Genomic DNA, 19204 nt, shown 5'->3' with positions numbered 1-19204 from the left:
GTCTGTCATTTTAGCACTTAAATGACTTCTCCGCTTCTCTCTGGGACGTCCGAATGGGGGGAAAGCAGTGTGTTGCGATAAGGAACATTGTATTCCAGAAACAAAGGCAAACCTGCTATAATGGTATCAATTGGAACCAGATGAAATGCTCTCAGAGACTGGACATGGAAAAGTTTCAGACAATCTCTGCTCAAGTTAGGACCAGATGAAAACAAGAAGTTAATCTAGAATCATCCACGTTTGTCCTGGTTAGGTGGAGAGCGACTACATGACTTCACGGGGCTCGCATAAGAAATTGCTTTGGCTCACACTGAATTGACCAGAAACTGTGTCCCATGAAATGCATATACCCTGTAAGGTACACGAACAAATAAGACAGGGTGCCCAAGATCAGGCTCCTTCTGAGGTATGTTTCTCCTTTGATCATTGTCATAAATATTGTACAGTCAAGTCGGAAACTTTGGTGCTGTAACAATTGTAGAGTAAAAGCCCAGAAGTAAGTATGTTCCTAGGAGGGATAACCTTGTGTTTTGCTTCCCCAGATACAGGGCTAAAACCATCATTAAAGCAATGCATATTGTGGTTTCATCTCTAATGAGATCTTCAGTAAATAAATACAATCAAAAACAGCTTTTTCTCCAATTAAAAAACCCACTGTTTAATACAAAAAGGCTTCTGTTTTTATTACATACTTGATCATAGCACAAGACACTCTGGTCCTCTACGATCATCATCCTGAGGTTTAACTGAAGAACTGATTTTGTTTTGTTGAAGTGATTGATGCACAGGGAAGAGAGAACCAAGGATGAGAGAAAGAGGCAGTGATGGAGAGACTGGGGAACACCCACAGATTACATGTTAAAAAAAGACGTTCTCGACTTGATGCATGGGAAGTCAGCTATTCCTCCCCGGAGATGAGATTAGCCCTATGAAAATTAACTCCAGGAATGAGTTCTTTCATTAGCGTAAAAGCATTTTATATTATCTCCCTTAGTTTTGCATGTTCGTCTCAGTTTGACCAATGACCAGAATGCATTGGGATGGGGCTTAAATATTGCAAAAAGGCGAGGCAATCATAAAAGCCAGCCACCTGAATGCACACCACTGGCAGAAACTAGCCACCCTGAGGGGCAACATGTGGGACAAGTGTGCAAATGTTCAGAAAGAAAATCTGTCAAGTCCAAGCGCATCCAGTATTGTACAAGTTACGCAGTCCGGGTTTCGTACAGTGAAACGGAACAGACAGGCACTTGGAAAGCACATCGACCAAGGTACCCTCTTGTAATAGAGGGATAACCCCAGGCCTTATTCACAGCATCCTCATGAACAGCTCTCGTCCTGTCCTTCTCTTGGTGAGCTCATCCATGGACCATCTACCTCATTTCTCCAAGGACATCAGAGACGCTATCTACAGACCTCCTCACTTCCAACACTTCAGAGCCAGATCTAGGACATAAAAAACAGCCCCTTCCTGTTTTCAAAACAGGTCATGCAGGACAGCAAGGTGCCTTGGAATTTCTAACACTTCATCGACGACATCCATGGTCAGGACCAGCTCAGGGGAAATGGTTAGCTGTGTCAAGGGTCCGAGACGCTGCTGCACGCAAGCATGGCACAGGTAGCCACCTTGGTCTTTGGTGCCATTGCTCTGTGGGAAAAGGACCAGTAGGAAATTGTAAAAGGAGAAGGGAAGGATTGGGAAATCCAGAGTTTCTGCCTCCTCTCCCTCAGACATACTGGGCCAATGTATACATTGAACTCAGACACAGGATGAAATAGGAGTTGGGGACATTGCTGTTGATTCAGACCCAGTGTATTTTGTATCTGTCACCTATTTCTCACTAAAGAAACCCCTTATAAAGCAGCCTGCAATAAAATTTATACATGCAATTTCATTATACCGGGGCCTGATCCAGTGGAGTAAGGACTGGAGGGCTCAAGGGTCAGGTATATAACTATGTACTTATATGGCTCCGATCACAGGAGTATCATGCACCTCTCAAACGTGGTCAGTGAATGTTTTTCCTTCCTCACCTTCCTGAGGAGGGAAGTCAAATTATCTGTTTTACAGAGGGCGAGCTGAGGCACAGAGAAGTCACAAGCCAGTTCCTCAGCTGGTGTTAAGTTGGCGCTGCTCTATGGATGTCAACATAAGGATCTGTCCCGCAGTGACTTGTCCACAGTCATGCACCACGTCTTTGGCAGAGCTGGGAACTGAGCCAAGATCTCTGGAGCACCTTAACTCCAAGGCCATGCTACTGAGATAACAAATGTCTCCTCAAGGTTCAAACCCAGCCCTGTTTGGTAGGGGTCAAGATTATTCTGTTTATCAACCATAGTCTATGTGAAAGGAAGTCGTGGGTCCAAGTCTAGAAGGTAGGTGTCTACATCACACACAACGAAAAACACCCCAGAATTACAACTGGCACAAACCGAGCCCATTTTAATTTTAGGGTATGTCTACAATGCAATTTAAAACCCGCTGCTGGCCCATGCCAGCTGACTCGGGTTCGCAGGGCTCAGGCTAAGGGGCTGTTTAATTGCAGTGTAGACATTCAGGATCGGGCTGCACAGGTAGATCTCATCTGCTACTTCTATGCTCATGGCTAACAGCATGGGCGGCGAGTATTGTAGGCACGGAAAGGTGTTGCCTTCCCAAACAGCCTGATGTCCCCCTGCCCATGTTCCACCCCCAGTCCCCATCCTGCTTGCTGTTTCCTGGGGCAGGCAGGCTAGGGGCCGCGCTGCGTCCTCAAGGCTGCGCCACGCTGCCCGTCCTCCTGGCGCTGGGGCCGCACCGCCTGCCCAGCACTGGGGCTGGGTCCACTCTGGCTGTGCTGCCTGCTCAGAGCTGGGGCAGGCAGCTTGGTCGGGGGGCACCTTCAGAGACGGGGGGGCCAGCCGGCCGGGAGTTGCAATGGGTGGCGCCACCCAGAGAGGCTGGGGCCACGCTGCCCAGCTCTCCGGGGACGGGGAGCAGGGGCTGCGTTGCCTGGCTCTCTGGTGCTCCGGTGCTAGGGGCACTAGCCTGGGGCAGAGGTCAGCGACCACAGTGGGGGCTGGGCTCCAGTGGGCGCAGAAGGTGTGGGGCTGGGGGGCTAGCCTCCCCAAGCCAGGGGTTCACCCACCACCCATGGCTAAAAGGCTGGTAAGTGACATCTCCAGGGCTATCAACCTGGCACATTTCATTGGCTCCAAGGTCACAAAACACAACTGACAAGTAGAAAGGAGAGGAGAGGAGACTCACGTAAGCGAAGGGCACTTTCTTCATGGTTAGAATCGAGTCGGCAGGCACAGCGTTGTGGCACTGTGACACGGAGCAACGAATTGCCCCTTCCTTTAAGGCCTCGCTAGTCAACTCTGGCCGCAAGAAATACTCCTGACAAGGGAAAGAACAAGGCTTGCTGTGAACTCAGGGCATCGGAACATGTTGTGAGCAGCGGGGATGATCTGCAACGTTAGGGCTTAAAAAAAATCCAACCACAGAAAAATACCTCAAAGGAAGGAACTGCACCAAGACTATGAGGGCTGGACGCGCAGGAAAGGGAACACGCACACTTGTGGTAATGGAGAGAGGCAGAATCAATGCTGTATTACAGTCAGATACGAGTCTAAAAGCAATCGTCATTGAACACTGAGGCTGCACTTAAAACCACAAGGTCAGGAAACGGGAAGGCTAAGAACCAAATATCTCCTCAGATACTCTGGACCTAAACTGGTGTCACTCAGAGGAGAATTCAGCCCATTGTTCAGGGAACAATATGAATCTTAGTTTCCCTCCTTACAATTTAACTTAACCATCCTTTACTCTGCTCCTATCCCATCACCAGACCTCCTAGACCCCTCAAGCACGAGAGACTTTAGCACAGATGTTATGGGGAGCAAGCACTCAAAAAGTTACATGTATCGTTTTCTTGTTAACTTGCCAGCGACCCATTGTAACTTCCATAGGCGCCGACTCCGTGGGTGCTCCAGGGCTGGAGCACCCGTGGGGGGAAAATTGTGAGTGCTGAGCACCCACCGGCATCCCCCTATCAGCTCCCCCACCCCACCCCCAGTGCCTCCTGACTGCCAGCGGACCCCACAGATCAGCACCTCCCCCTCCATCCCCGTGCATCCCACCCACCGCAATCAGCTGTTTCGCAGCGTGCAGGGAAGCTGGGACAGAGGGGGGAGGAGCAAGGACGCAGTGCACTCGGGGGAGAGGAGGGTGGGAAGAGGTGGGGCAGGAGTGGGGCCTTGGGGGAAGGGGTGGAGTGGGGGCAGGGCCTGGGGTAGAGCCGGGGGTCGAGCACCCCCCGGCACTTTGAAAAGTCGGCGCCTATGGTAACATCCCACTCCCCCTGCTCACAGATCCAAATTACAGTACCCACCGGTCACTTTGCCATGGCATCTTTAACTCACCCCAGCCAAAGTCAAAAGGTATTCTAGGGACTTTGTCATTAACAGATGCTTTTTGGCACGTGTCACTGCAACATACAGCAAGTTCCATTCATCTTCAGAAGACATGTCTAGGCAGAGATTAGAGAGAAGAAGTCAGAAAAAAAATAAGTGCTACAAGATAACCGATTGATAAAACTTTGGAATTTGTTCTGGTATTTCAGCTAGTTCTAATTCACTGCTGAATCAGGATGAAAATTTAAGACAAGAGCTGGGCATGTCACAGAAACATGATTGGTGTCTCTGTTACGAAGGAGATAACGGTTAGGGGGGAGGGATAGCTCAGTGGTTTGAGCATTGGCCTGCTAAACCCAAGGTTGTGAGGTCAATCCTTGAGGAGGCCATTTAGGGATCTGGGACAAAAATTGGGGATTGGTCCTGCTTTGAGCAGGAGGTTGGACTAGATGACCTCCTAAGGTCCCTTCCAACCCTGCTATTCTATGATTCTATGGTACCCTGCTGTGTGTTTGTTACACAACCACGACAGGACTTGTGTGAGACATCAGAGACAGCAAACAGAACCAATATTCTCTCCCCTTGGAGCATACACATTTGTTGCTGATCAAAGCAGGAACAATGCGTGTTCCCTGAGTGATGAACCTGCCCTTAAGTGCCATGCCCATCTCCCAGGCACAGACTTACACAAAGGAACTGCACCCCAAGTGAGAAGTCAGTAAATGACAGCAAGCTTGAGAGAGGACATTGCTAGGTACAGCCAGAGACAACCCCAAGCCTACCTCCAAAGAGTGCTGACTGATGGGGTGGTGCCAATGGCCCATCCTGTGCATCACCTTTCCCTTTAGGGAAAAGAATGGTTCCAGTATAAAGAATCGCCCTTACCAGTGATAAACTGAGGCAGCCTCTGGAGATTATGCCTGGCACAAGGGACTTTCACAAAATCATCTGCAACCAGCACAGTATCAAACTCCAGGCCTTTGGCTTTGTGCACGGTGCCTATCACGTAATCTAGAACCACCAGATTGCAAGGGGGGGGGGGGGGGAGAGAGAGAGGGGGAAGATATCAGCCAATATATCTGTATTGCTGTTTTTATATCTTGTTATTTACTGAACACTATGTACAGATTAATTTACTATGTTCTGCATTTATAGTTTCACTTGCTTTTAAATGTGAACTGGAAGCCACAGGGTGGGGGAAGTAATATCTCTTCCTGGACCAACTGCTGTTAGTCTAATAAAATATATTACCTCACTTACCTTGTCTTGCTAATATCCTGGGACCAAGACAGCTACAACACCACTGCAAACTGGAAGCAAAGCAAAGCAAAGCAGAGGGAGAAACACCCAGACCAGAGCTCCTGTCCTGCACTAATCCACTAGCCCATTAACCAGGACTGGCCCCCCAAGAAAATGCCCAGCTACTTCACACCCCAGTACAGACTGGAACTTAAACAAGAATGGTTTGTTGTTTTTTTGATAGTCCACCATTATTCTGCCAGAAATCACTGCAAATTTAAGCCAATACCCAGGAGATGTATTGAATGTGAATTTTAATAGGCAGGATAAGATAAGGCATTGGGTCAGACGGCTACATGCCAGGAAATACTGACTGAATCCTCATTCAGCTCCAGCAGAACCTCACTTATCAGTGCTCCAGTGGAAAAATCATTCTACTACGACCCCAGGAATGTCCCAGAAGGAGTTGTCTCATTCCTTCCTGGGCGCAAGATCATCTTGGATCAAGTGCACTATTTCTGAGGGGCAGGGGGAAGTGGGGTTGGATTGAAAAAGGAGAACCAATTTCCTTCTCGGAGCCGGGGGGGGGAGGTGCGTTTTGCTTTACCTGCAAATGCTATAGTTGATACATGACTGTTCTTTATCCTCGCCACCAGCTCGGGAATGCGGACATTGTATTTCTCCACTATTGTGATCTTCACCTCCAGCTCCCTGTCTTCAGTTTTGGCTGCATAGTTCTTTAAACCCTGGAAGCCATCCTTCTCAACCCACTTCTTGATAAAGTGGTCGTCAATTTGAAGTTTCACTAGCGAGAAGTGCATTGGATAATGTCAATACACAAGAAAGGCACCAATGATCACATTTTTAACTTCAAATGAAATGGAGCTAGAGAGTAGCGGAGGTAACATGGTCTAGTGGGGCGAGCACTGGACTAGGACTCAGGAGACTTGGGTTCTATTCCCAGCTCCAACCCTGGCCTGCTAGGTGAGTTTGGGCAAGTCACTTCACCTCTCCGTGCCTCAGCTTCTCCATCTGTAAAATGGGGATGATGATACTGACCTCCTTTGTAAAGCACTTGAGTTGTACCGATGCAAAGCTCTATATAAGAGGTAGGTATGATTAGCAGTAGCAAGTGTCCCAAAAAGCCTAAGTGATCTGGAATGCTTATGGATCAATGTCCTAACAGACAAAGCACAAGATGTGGTATTAGTTGGTATCAGCTACAGACCACCAGATCACTCCAGGAAACAGGATGACCACCTCCTAGCGCACCTATCTATAAAGAATAGGAAAAAAAGCTGAGTGATCATGGGAGATTTAAATTTGAGTGACATATGCTGGAGGTCTCATGCTGCCAGTGCTAAAATATTCTTGGAATTTCTAAATATTATAGATGACAATTTCCTAACTCAAAAAGCACTGCCAACATGAGGGAAATCTTTATTTAGACCTTGTCCTAACACATAAATCACAGAACTAAAAGTTAATGGTAGCATAGGTACAACTGATATGACTTGATCATATTTATAATGTGCAAACTATTTTGAATCAGAGTAGCAGCCGTGTTAGTCTGTATTCGCAAAAAGAAAAGGAGTACTTGTGGCACCTTTTAGACTAACCAATTTATTTGAGCATAAGCTTTCGTGAGCTATAGCTCACTTGCAACCGATGAAGTGAGCTGTAGCTCACGAAAGCTTATGCTCAAATAAATTGGTTAGTCTCTAAGGTGCCACAAGTACTCCTTTTCTTATTTTGAACCAGATCAACTGGAAGGAAGAATTCAAACAGAAAAATATGAATGATAATTGGGATTCGTTTAAGAACACCTTATTAGATGCCAAATAAAACACAAGGCTGTGCCATTTAAAAAAAAACAACAACCTGGTTTAGAGGGGAAAGCAGTTATAAAAATAAACAAACAACATAACTTAAAGGAAGAAAGAGAAAGTTGATATTAATGAACATAAATCAGAAGCTAGGAATTGCAGAAAATTGATAAGGGAAGCAAAGGAACATAAGTAGAAGTCAATGGCCAGCAGAGTTAAAAAAAACCCCGTCTTCTTACTGTCCTTAACTATATTATGAAAAAACAGAACAACGGTCCTGGTCTATTACTAAATGGAAATGATAGAATTATCAATAAGAATGCAGGAAAGGCAGAAGGGTTCAATAAATATTTCTGTTCTGTATTTGGGGATAAAACAGATTAGATAGTTTTATCATATGGTGATAACACTCTTTCCATTCCATTAGTATCTCAGTAGGATGTTAAACAGCAACTATTAAAGTCAGATATTTTAATATCAGCAGGACCAGGCAACATGCATCTGCGAGTTTCACAAGAGCTGGCTGAGGAGCTCATTAGACTGCTAATCTTCATTTTCAATAAATCTTGGCGCACTGGGGAAGTTCTAGAAGGCTGGTAGAAAGCGAACGTTGTGCCAATTTTTTAAAAAAGTAAACAGGATGACCCTGGTAATTACAGACCTGTCAGCCTGACATCTATCCCAAACCAGATATGGAGCAGCTGATTTGGGATTCCATTAATAAAGAATTAAAGGAGGGCAACGTAATTAATGCAACTCAACATGGGTTTATAGAAAACAGATCCTGTCAAAGTAACTTGATATCTTATTTTTATGAGACTACAAGTTTGGTTAATAAAGGTAACAGTGTTGATGTAATACTTTGACTTGACTTTTTGATTAAAAAATTAGAAGGATATAAAATTAACATGACACACATTAAATGGATTAAAAACCGGCTAGCTGATAGGTCTCAAAATGTAATTGTAAATGGGGAATCATCAGTGTTTCCAGAGTGGGTTCCCAGAGGGATCAGTTTTTGGCCCTACGCTTTGAACAATATGCATTTTAATATGGCTAAATGTATACATCTAGGAACAAAAAATGTCAGCCATAATTACAGGATCGGGGATTCTATCTGGGGAAGCAATGACTCCAAAAAAAGATTTGGGGGTTGTGGTGGATAATCACTGAACATGAGCTCCCAGTGTGATGCTGTGTCCAAAAGAGCTAATGCAATCCTGAGATGCATAAACAGGGGAATCTCAACTAGGAGTAGAGAGGTTATTTTATCTCTGAATTTGGCACTGATATAACTGCTGCTGGAATACAGTGTCCAGTTCCAGTGTCCACAATTCTAGAAGGATGCTGATAAATTGGAGAGGGCTCAAAGAAGAGCCATGAGAATGATTAAAGGAATAGAAAATGTGTGTTATATACAGATTGAGCTCCTTGAGTCTATTTAGCTGAACAAAAAGAAGGGTAAGGGGTGACTTGATTAGTGTAAGCATCTACATGCGGAACAAATATTTAATAATGGGCTCTTCAATCTAGCAGAGAAAGGTATAACAAGATCCAATGGCTGGAAGTTGATGCTACACAAATTGAGACTGGAAATAAGGCATGAATTTTTAACAATGAGGGTAAATAACCAGTGGAGCAATCTACCAAGGGATATGGTGGATTCTCCAACACTGCCAATTTTTAAAATCAATATTGGATGTTCTTCTACACAAGATCTGCTGTAGGAACTCTTCTGGGGAAGTTCTATGGCTTGCGTTACACAGGAGGTCAGAGTAGCTGATCACGATGGTCCCTTCTGCCCTTGGACTCAATGACTGAATTTATGAATGAATTTAGAGTGGGACAAATCACATTTTTAATCGACAGACAGCCAAGATCCATGCAGTTTAACCCAATCACATAGAGGTTATGTTCTTACTCGAAGGCACTTCTCCTAATGGCTCATATTCTAAAGTCACTCCCATGTTGAAGGCTGCAACTAAGTTTCCATTACAACCCCAGATTTGCTCCCGGGCTCCACCTAACATCAACAAACAAAGCTTCAACACTGTAGATTAGGTCCAAGGTACAGGTAGTTTGTTGTGCTTTTTTTTTTTTTTTTTTTTTTTTAAAGTGAATTGGACAATGTTCTTCTAAATGACACCCTAAAACTAAATAAAAGGTGTTCACCAGCGTGCAAAATGTCTAATACCTACCTCCATTTTATGTCAAAGAAATGGAAAGGACAGAGATAAAACATAGTTTACTGGACTTTTCTAGATGAGACCAAGAATCTCAGAGGACAGGATCTGGAAGTGTAAGCTGTTCTTATGATGTCAGAGTCCATATTTCCAATGCACCAGTAGAAACACAGAAATAACCATCACCGATAGCTGTTCCCGTCACACAATCAGCAAGGCACAAATCACCCAGAAGATGAACAAACAACATGATCCCCACTCACACTGAAGTGAAAGAGGTTTACATGTGCCAGCTGGGGCAGTTGGAGATATGGTAGAAGCTAGAAAAGTTAACATCATGGTACATAACTTCTGGGGAAGAAGACAGGAGAACATACTCACATCTCACACGAGCCTCTTCAGGTTGAAGGAGTTTCCAAATATCATGAATTTTGTCTAGTCCAAAATTTTTAGGCCCCTAAACAGATAAAGATTTTCTTAAAATTGACCTAATTGAAGGTTATACTTAAAGTTTACAAATGAGCTAGTTTCCTGCCAAAATGTATCAGATTCACTAGCATGCAAATAGGAAAAACAACTCAAAAGACTCAAAGGTGAAGCTATATTCCTAAAATGCACACTATAGTATGCATGATCAATATGAAGCTAGAAATAAATAATCTAGCCTAAAACTAGTGGATGATCCCAGATGACACATAGCAACCAACCAAAAACACACAGAATGAGCAATGGAAAACAAAATCCCAGCTGGTCATCATGTTTTGTGGCCAGGAATGTATTTTGTGGATTAGTCTGCATTAGAACTGGTTGGGAATTTTTTTAATCGAAATGATTTTTCAAGAAAATGCAGTTTCAATTAAAAAAAAACAAAATAAAAAACTTTCCTTGGGAAAACGTCAATTTTGCAGTAAAATTTTCATTTTCCAACAATTTTCAGTTCAAATAGAAATATTTCTGTTTGTTGAACTGAACCAAAATGTTTCATTTCAAGTCAGTTTGACATTAAATTGCATTTCCTCTAGTTTGCTCCATGGAAGTTGTAGTTCTGGGTGCTTCATGACTCTATTCTCCCATATAGCCTTGGCTCCATGGCTGGACTTCATCTCCCATGATGCACCACATGCTGTCCCCTCTGAGCTGTGGGATGCATCATGACATCATGAGGGAAGGGAGCAGAAGGAGACTCCGCCGATTGGAAGGCATGGGATGCACTGTCCTAGGGTTGGGGGTTCCACGACCACCGCTCCCAAGAGAAGGAGGCGGGTGGTGGTGGTCGGGGACTCTCTCCCCAGGGGGACTGAGTCATCTATCTGCCGCCCCGACTGGGAAAACCGAGAAGTCTGCTGCTTGCCAGGAGCTAAGATTCACGATGTGACAGAGAGACTGCCGAGACTCATCAAGCCCTCGGATGCTACCCCTTCCTGCTTCTTCACGTGGGCACCAATGATACTGCCAAGAATGACCTTGAGCGGATCACTGCAGACTACGTGGCTCTGGGAAGAAGGATAAAGGAGTTTGAGGTGCAAGTGGTGTTCTCGTCCATCCTCCCCGTGGAAGGAAAAGGCCTGGGTAGAGACCGTCGAATCGTGAAAGTCAACGAATGGCTACGCAGGTAGTGTCGGAGAGAAGGCTTTGGATTCTTTGACCTTGGGATGGTGTTCCGAGAAGGAGTGCTAGGCAGAGACGGGCTCCACCTAACGAAGAGAGGGAAGAGCATCTTCGCAAGCAGGCTGGCTAACCTAGTGAGGAGGGCTTTAAACTAGGTTCACCGGGGGAAGGAGACCAAAGCCCTGAGGTAAGTGGGAAAGCGGGATACCAGGAGGCGGCACGAGCAGGAGCGCGTGAGAGGGGAGGGCTCCTGCCTCATACTGAGAAAGAGGGGTGATCAGCAGGTTACCTCAAGTGCCTATATACAAATGCATGAAGCCTGGGAAACAAGCAGGGAGAACTGGAAGTCCTGGCACAGTCAAGGAATGAGGATGTGATTGGAATAACAGAGACTTGGTGGGATAACTCACATGACTGGAGTACTGTCATGGATGGATATAAGCTGTTCAGGAAGGGCAGGGCAGAAAAGGTGGGGGAGTTGCACTGTATGTAAGAGAGCAGTATGACTGCTCAGAGCTCAAGTATGAAACTGCAGAAAAACCTGAGAGTCTCTGGATTAAGTTTAGAAGTGTGAGCAACAAGGGTGATGCTGTGGTGGGAGTCTACTATAGACCACCAGACCAGGGGGATGAGGTGGATGAGGCTTTCTTCTGGCAACTCGCAGAAGTTACAAGATCGCAGGCCCTGGCTCTCATGGGAGACTTCAATCATCTTGATATCTGCTGGGAGAGCAATACAGCGGTGCACAGGCAATCCAAGAAGTTTTTGGAAAATGTAGGGGACAATTTCCTGGTGCAAGTGCTGGAGGAACCAACTAGGGGCAGAGCTCTTCTTGACCTGCTGCTCACAAACCGGGAAGAATTGGTAGGGGAAGCAAAAGTGGAGAGGAACCTGGGAGGCAGTGACCATGAGATGGTCGAGTTCAGGATCCTGACACAAGGAAGAAAGGAAAGCAGCAGAATACAGACTCTGGACTTCAGAAGAGCAGACTTTGACTCCCTCAGGGAACTGATGGGCAAGATCCCCTGGGAGAATTACATGAGAGGGAAAGAAGTCCAGGAGAGCTGGCTGTATTTTAAAGAATCCTTATTGAGGTTACAGAGACAAACCATCCCGATGTGTAGAAAGAATAGTAAATATGGCAGGCAACCAGCTTGGCTTAACAATGAAATCCTTGCTGATCTTAAATACAAAAAAGAAGCTTACAAGAAGTGGAAGATTGGACAAATGACCAGGGATGAGTATAAAGATATTGCTCGGGCTTGCAGGAGTGAAATCAGGAAGGCCAAATCACACCTGGAGTTACAGCTAGCAAGAGATGTTAAGAGTAACAAGAAGGGTTTCTTCAGGTATGTTAGCAACAAGAAGAAAGTCACGGAAAGTGTGGGCCCTTTGCTGAATGGGGGAGGCAACCTAGTGACAGAGGATGTGGAAAAAGCTAATGTACTCAATGCTTTTTCTGCCTCTGTCTTCACGAACAAGGTCAGCTCCCAGACTACTGCACTGGGCAGCACAGCATGGGGAGGAGGTGACCAGCCCTCTGTGGAGAAAGAAGTGGTTCAGGACTATTTAGAAAAGCTGGACGAGCACAAGTCCATGGGGCCGGATGCGCTGCATCCGAGAGTGCTGAAGGAGTTGGCGGCTGTGATTGCAGAGCCCTTGGCCATTATCTTTGAAAACTCGTGGCGAACGGGGGAGGTCCCAGATGACTGGAAAAAGGCTAATGTAGTGCCCATCTTTAAAAAAAGGAAGGAGGAGGATCCTGGGAACTACAGGCCAGTCAGCCTCACCTCAGTCCCTGGAAAAATCATGGAGCAGGTCCTCAAGGAATCAATTCTGAAGCACTTAGAGGAGAGGAAAGTGATCAGGAACAGTCAGCATGGATTCACCAAGGGCAAGTCATGCCTGACTAATCTAATTGCCTTCCATGATGAGATAACTGGCTCTGTGGATGAAGGGAAAGCAGTGGACGTGTTGTTCCTTGACTTTAGAAAAGCTTTTGACATGGTCTCCCACAGTATTCTTGCCAGCAAGATAAAGAAGTATGGGCTGGATGAATGGACTATAAGGTGGATAGAAAGCTGGCTAGATTGTCGGGCTCTAAGGGTAGTGATCAATGGCTCCATGTCTAGTTGGCAGCCAGTATCAAGTGGAGTGCCCCAGGGGTCGGCCCTGGGGCCGGTTTTGTTCAATATCTTCATAAATGATCTGGAGGATGGTGTGGATTGCACTCTCAGCAAGTTTGCAGATGACACTAAACTGGGAGGAGTGGTAGATATGCTGGAGGGAAGGGATAGGATACAGAGGGACCTAGACAAATTGGAGGATTGGGCCAAAAGAAATCTGATGAGGTTCAACAAGGATAAGTGCAGAGTCCTGCACTTAGGACGGAAGAATCCAATGCACCGCTACAGACTAGGGACCGAATGGCTTGGCAGCAGTTCTGCAGAAAAGGACCTAGGGGTTACACTGGACGAGAAGTTGGATATGAGTCAACAGTGTGCCCTTGTTGCCAAGAAGGCCAATGGCATTTTGGGGTGTATAAGTAGGGGCATTGCCAGCAGATCGAGGGACGTGATCGTTCCCCTCTATTCGACATTGGTGAGGCCTCATCTGGAGTACTGTGTCCAGTTTTGGGCCCCACGCTACAAGAAGGATGTGGAAAAATTGGAAAGAGTCCAGCGGAGGGCAACAAAAATGATTAGGGGACTGGAACACATGACTTATGAGGAGAGGTTGAGGGAACTGGGGATGTTTAGTCTTCAGAAGAGAAGAATGAGGGGGGTTTTGATAGCTGCTTTCAACTACCTGAAAGGGGGTTCCAAAGAGGATGGCTCTAGACTGTTCTCAGTGGTAGCAGATGACAGAACAAGGAGTAATGGTCTCAAGTTGCAGTGGGGGAGATTTAGGTTGGATATTAGGAAAAACTTTTTCACTAGGAGGGTGGTGAAACACTGGAATGTGTTACCTAGGGAGGTGGTGGAATCTCTTTCCCTAGAAGTTTTTAAGGTCAGGCTTGACAAAGCCCTGGCTGGGATGATTTAGTCGGGGATCGGTCCTGCTTTGAGCAGGGGGTTGGACTAGATGACCTCCTGAGGTCCCTTCCAACCCTGATATTCTATGACAGTCACAGGACCATGGGGCACCATGGGAGATGTAGTCTAGCCAGGGAGCCCAGCTAATAGGGAAGAACAAGGCCATGAGACACTAGAACTACAATTCCCATGAGACAGCGGGGCACTAAAGGGAACTGCAGTTTGATGTTGCAATTTGGTTCAATAAACCAAAATGAAACATTAGTTTTGATAATGATGAAACGTTTCATTTAAAATTCAAAGAAGTGTCAAAACAAAACATTTCCTCATTTCCAAATCAAGATTATTTTATTTTAGTTTTTTTAGTTTTTCGTTTCAGGAAATTTTGGGGCTTTTCAGTCCAACTCAGGATGCAAAAATAGTGACACATCAGAATTTCCCACAGCCTGGAGATTCCAATTTTTCTTCAGCTTTAGTTTACAGCTTCATGACTAAAGGGAGGGCAAAATGGTCTAGTGCTTACAGCACAGGATTGAAATTTAGAAGATCAGAGTCCTATTCCTGGTTCTTCCACAGACTTGTTGAGTAACCTGGGCAGGTGACTTAACCTCTTTGTGCCTCCAGTTCCCCACTGGTACAACGCGAATAACTCCCCCATTTTGCACAGGGATTGGAGGGCCTTAATTCATAACTCTTTGTAAAACACTTTGAGCGCTTCAAAAGGATTGTGCTATTCAAGTGTGAAGTATTATTCTTAAAGTGCATCTGCAAAATTTGAGCATGCAGAAACATGAATAAATGTTTATGCTCGTACTACAAGTGCACACACATTTTTTGCAGATGCAATTTGGTATGAATTTGGAAACCATGACTCCCAAAACTTTCTAGTCCTCTTTATCTGCAGACCTGAAAAAAATTCTACAGAGAGATAAAATGCCAAAAATCAAACACCTTGTCGATACAACTAGCACCTGTTCAGTTGGGTTATTATGATGAACATTTTTTCCGGGTTTTACAAAATGCTCAACAGATGAAAGCCACTAGGCTCCTGTGTTGACAATTTGACTATTAAGAAAGTTAACTGAAACCACAAGAACTAAGTCAAAGCATTTGGTGCTGGCTTAACTCTGCTTTCACGGAAGTCAATCGGAGCTTTACCACGGACTTCAATAGCAGCGGAGTTAGGCCAATGCTGAGTGCACTGATATGCACCAATAACTTTTAAAGACCAACGTACACCTAGAGAAGCTTGGGAATTAAGAGTTAGATTTGATACTACTTCCTTGACAGAAGTATAACTGAAAATTAGGTGTCACTACAGAAGGGAATATTCACCGCTTCACCTTAATCCACTATAATACCCTTTTCCCATTAGCAAGTGAGCAGCTGCTCTCACCATGAATTACTTTGCTTTGTGACTTAACAAGATCATACGCTATGTTCAAAAAAGAATTCGATACGTTCATGGAGGATAGGTGCATGAATGGCTCTTACCCAGGATGGGCAGGGACGGTGTCCCTAGCCTCTGTTTGCCAGAAGCTGGGAATGGGCAACAGGGGATGGATCACTTGATGATTCCCTGTTCTGTTCATTCCCTCTGGGGCACCTGGTATTGGCCACTGTCGGAAGACAGGATACTGGGCTAGATGGACCTTTGGTCTGACCCAATATGGCCGTTCTTACGGACTCTTGAGGATCTAAGGCACTTACTTCAAGACAAGCGTTTATACTTGTGACTGAAACTGCTTAGAGAGAGGAGGACTCCCAATTAGAGTCATTTCAATGCCCCCTCCCCCAGAAGCTTTCACAGCTTCCACATACAATATAAGAAATATGCCCTACCCCAAGCAAGTGTATTTTTGTTGGTCTCTCTCCTCCAGTAATTGTCACTGCGTTTTCAAACACATTCAAATTGCCCCGTGATAAGAAAGCAGTGTTCCCAGTCATGCTGCCTCTGACATCACCTGGGAGATAGAGAAAAGGCCCAGTAAGCCAGTGCATGAAGAAAAGCAAGTATGACTGTAACGGTGGCCCCCATAAGGCTTTATGGAAACATGCTTATGAATATATGACATAACTGGAATATGTTCTATGCTACATATGCCATGTAACATACCTATGTAAAGGTTATGACCTACTGAATCTATTAATCCTATTTGCATGCATGTATCATTTTTGTATTTGAAGTTATGAATATTGGCCGTGTACTGGCTTGATTTCTAAATAACCTTAGTAGAGCATTTGGTCAGTTTCTGGAGAAAGGAATTTGCAAAGTTAAGTACCCAATCAAGAAGCACTTAAGGAACAATGCATCTTGGAATGCTCCAATCCACATAAGAAGTCTTCCTGGAGACATTCAAGATACCGTGTGGGCAATGGCTTCTGTCTGTAAAAACTGTGAATCACGCATGGACATGTGACTTGCCCAGGTGACTCCAGAACTCCATCTTGGAGCTGGACTTTGCATAGGAGAGAGGAGGGGGTTGGGAGACCCCTCCATTTTGTCTTCAGCTGGCTAAGGAGAGAGCCTCTCCACCCCCAAGGATACCTGAAAGAAACTGGAACAAAAGACAGTAACTACAGGGGGTGTGAGTGATTGCTGGACCCGGACTAGAAGGAGATTAGTCTGTAAAAGGAAGCTTATTGGAACTGGTGAGGTTTTGTCTGTATTCAGTTTTATTAGACATAGACTTGCGGGTTTTATTTTAATTTTGCTTGGTAATTCACTTTGTTCTGTCTGTTATTACTTGGAACCACTTAAATCCTACTTTCTGTATTTAATAAAATCACTTTTTACTTATTAACCCAGAGTATTTATTAATACTTGGGGGGGGGGCAAACAGCTGTGCATATCTCTCTATCAGTATTATAGGGGGTGAACAATTTATGAGTTTACCCTGTATAACCTTTATACAGGGTAAAACGGATTTATTTAGGGTTTAGACCCCATTGGGAGTTGAGCATCTGAGTGTTCAAGACAGGCACACTTCTGTAAACTGTTTTCAGTGAAGCCTACGGCTGTTAGGGGACGTGGTTCAGACCTGGGTCTGGGTTTGCAACAGGCTAGCGGGTCTGGCTCAAACCAGGCAGGGCACTGAAATCCTAAGCTGACAGGGCAGGAAAGCAGGAGCAGAAGTAGTCTTGGCAGCTCTCAGGGGGTTTCTGTGATCCAAAGTCACAATGACTTTTTTAAAAAGCATATACTGTTATTATTTGTATTGCAATAGTGCCTAGGAGTTCCAGTCCTGGATCAGGACCTGTGCTAGGCGCTGTACAAACACAATTTAATTTCTTACCCTCTTGATTTCCACCCACTAACATCTTATTCCGGATTTTCTTGCAGACATCCAAGATAGTAGATCCAACGTAAGCTATTTCAGGGCCAAATCTGAAACTCTACAAGATGGAGCAAAGGAAGCAGAGATCAGGCAAAAAAGTAAATCCCACACCAAAAGTACACGGGAAACTACACCGGCTTATGAAACAAAGATGACCCACTTTGATTAATAGACTTGTTTTCTGGCTGCTAGCTCTTGGAAGAGGCAAGGTCATTCCTCTTTAAATTTTAAACAGAAGTAAGCGTACTACTGAAGAGAATCATGGGTCTTCAGCACTGGAATACACATGCACACACTGCCCAGTCTTACCTGTGTGAGATAGAAGATGTGGGTGTGTGGCACTGCAAAGAGTGCATTGACAGCACCTCGGAAGGTATAGATCTGTTGGTGTGGGTCTCCTACAAAGATTATTCCACAGGTCTGGGACAGCACAATGTCCATGATGGCTGCAGCAAAAAGTGAAGCATGAACGAAACTCAAAGGGACCTGCTCGCCAAACCAAAATCAACTTCACGTGGTTAAGAAAATGGCTCCAGCCCAAACAAGCAATTGGGAAATAAACAAGCCCTTTAACCACATAAGTGACAAGAAATTATTAGAACATACTGATGGTTTTGTGGATAAACTGAACTGGGACATAGGACGCCTGGGTTCAATTCCCTTCTCCACCATGGACTCCCTGTGTGACAACCTTAGGCAAAAAATCACCATCTGTGTTTTAGTTCTCCAACTGTAAACCCAGGAGAACAATCCTTCCATTTCCCCACACACTTTGTCTGTCTTGTTTATGGACACCACGAGCTCTTCAGAACAAGGATTGTCCCCTTACTACGTGTTTCTACAGGGCCTACCACAACAGAGCCCTAATCTTGGTTGGGGCCTCAAGGCACCACTTATAATAATAATGATGCTGCTGCACAGAAATTGAAGGCATTTGTGAAAGACATAAAACCCCTCTCCCCCTCCTCCTAATGCGCCTCGCCTACCCCAAACAACCAGGTCCGTATGTGCGGGTTAGTGATCTGAGCACAGGCATAGAAACCAAGTTCCCCTCCTAGCTCGGTTACCAATTCCCTCGGTGTCTTTATTTCCTATCGGTGGCACAGGAATAATGGGGTTAATTAGGTAATTATTTGTTCAGAGGGTCTCCTGCCTTACTCACCTGGCGTGCAGTCTTGTGCTTCATCCACAAATATGGCATCATATGTATAAAGCCGCGGCTTCTCAAGCTGCCAAAGCTTCAAATATCCTGGAAGAAGGATCGGACGATCAGGTATTTCAGATGTAAAAGTCACAACCAAGGGCAAGTTACTGTCAGTTTAATGAGGCACTATCAATCTGAAACCCAGTCAGTTTTTAAAGACTGTTTTAAAAGCAGTTTCTGACCATCGATTTTGTGGGTTTATACATATTATTTATTTGCTCCCGTACGATGCCTTCTCCCTAGCTGCTTGTGGAAGACAAACCACCAAAGGGGAAAATAATTACACAGGTTTTGCGATTCTGACCATACTCCAGGAACTGTTGAAGGCACACAAAAGCTGTTTGCACAAAGCAAACTGGGAAAAGAGCGGTTTCTT

General features: G+C 45.0%; 1 protein-coding gene across 4 annotated transcripts in view; it reads right to left on the bottom strand.

Annotated features, from left to right (window-relative positions):
- Positions 1–631: 631 nt before the first annotated feature.
- FBH1 (F-box DNA helicase 1) overlaps positions 632–19204 on the bottom strand; it is a 45418-nt gene continuing 26845 nt past the window's right edge. For 3 of the 4 annotated variants that reach the window (XM_037889399.1, XM_043521097.1, XM_027818326.3), the window contains exons 12-21: positions 18787–18873; positions 17934–18070; positions 17583–17682; positions 16129–16250; positions 10025–10100; positions 6242–6439; positions 5281–5406; positions 4405–4511; positions 3248–3379; positions 632–1648 (exon numbers count right to left, since the gene is read on the bottom strand). In XM_037889399.1, coding sequence (XP_037745327.1) covers positions 1478–1648; positions 3248–3379; positions 4405–4511; positions 5281–5406; positions 6242–6439; positions 10025–10100; positions 16129–16250; positions 17583–17682; positions 17934–18070; positions 18787–18873 — 1256 coding nt within the window. In that variant the 3' untranslated portion in view covers positions 632–1477. Of the gene's footprint in view, positions 1649–3247; positions 3380–4404; positions 4512–5280; positions 5407–5655; positions 5706–6241; positions 6440–10024; positions 10101–16128; positions 16251–17582; positions 17683–17933; positions 18071–18786; positions 18874–19204 lie in introns of those variants that run through there. The other variant, XM_043521101.1, reaches the window with a different exon arrangement.

Source organism: Chelonia mydas, chromosome 1 (assembly GCF_015237465.2).
Source record: "Chelonia mydas isolate rCheMyd1 chromosome 1, rCheMyd1.pri.v2, whole genome shotgun sequence".
NCBI classification, from domain to species: Eukaryota; Metazoa; Chordata; order Testudines; family Cheloniidae; genus Chelonia; species Chelonia mydas.
This window is presented reverse-complemented; position numbering and strand designations above follow the sequence as displayed.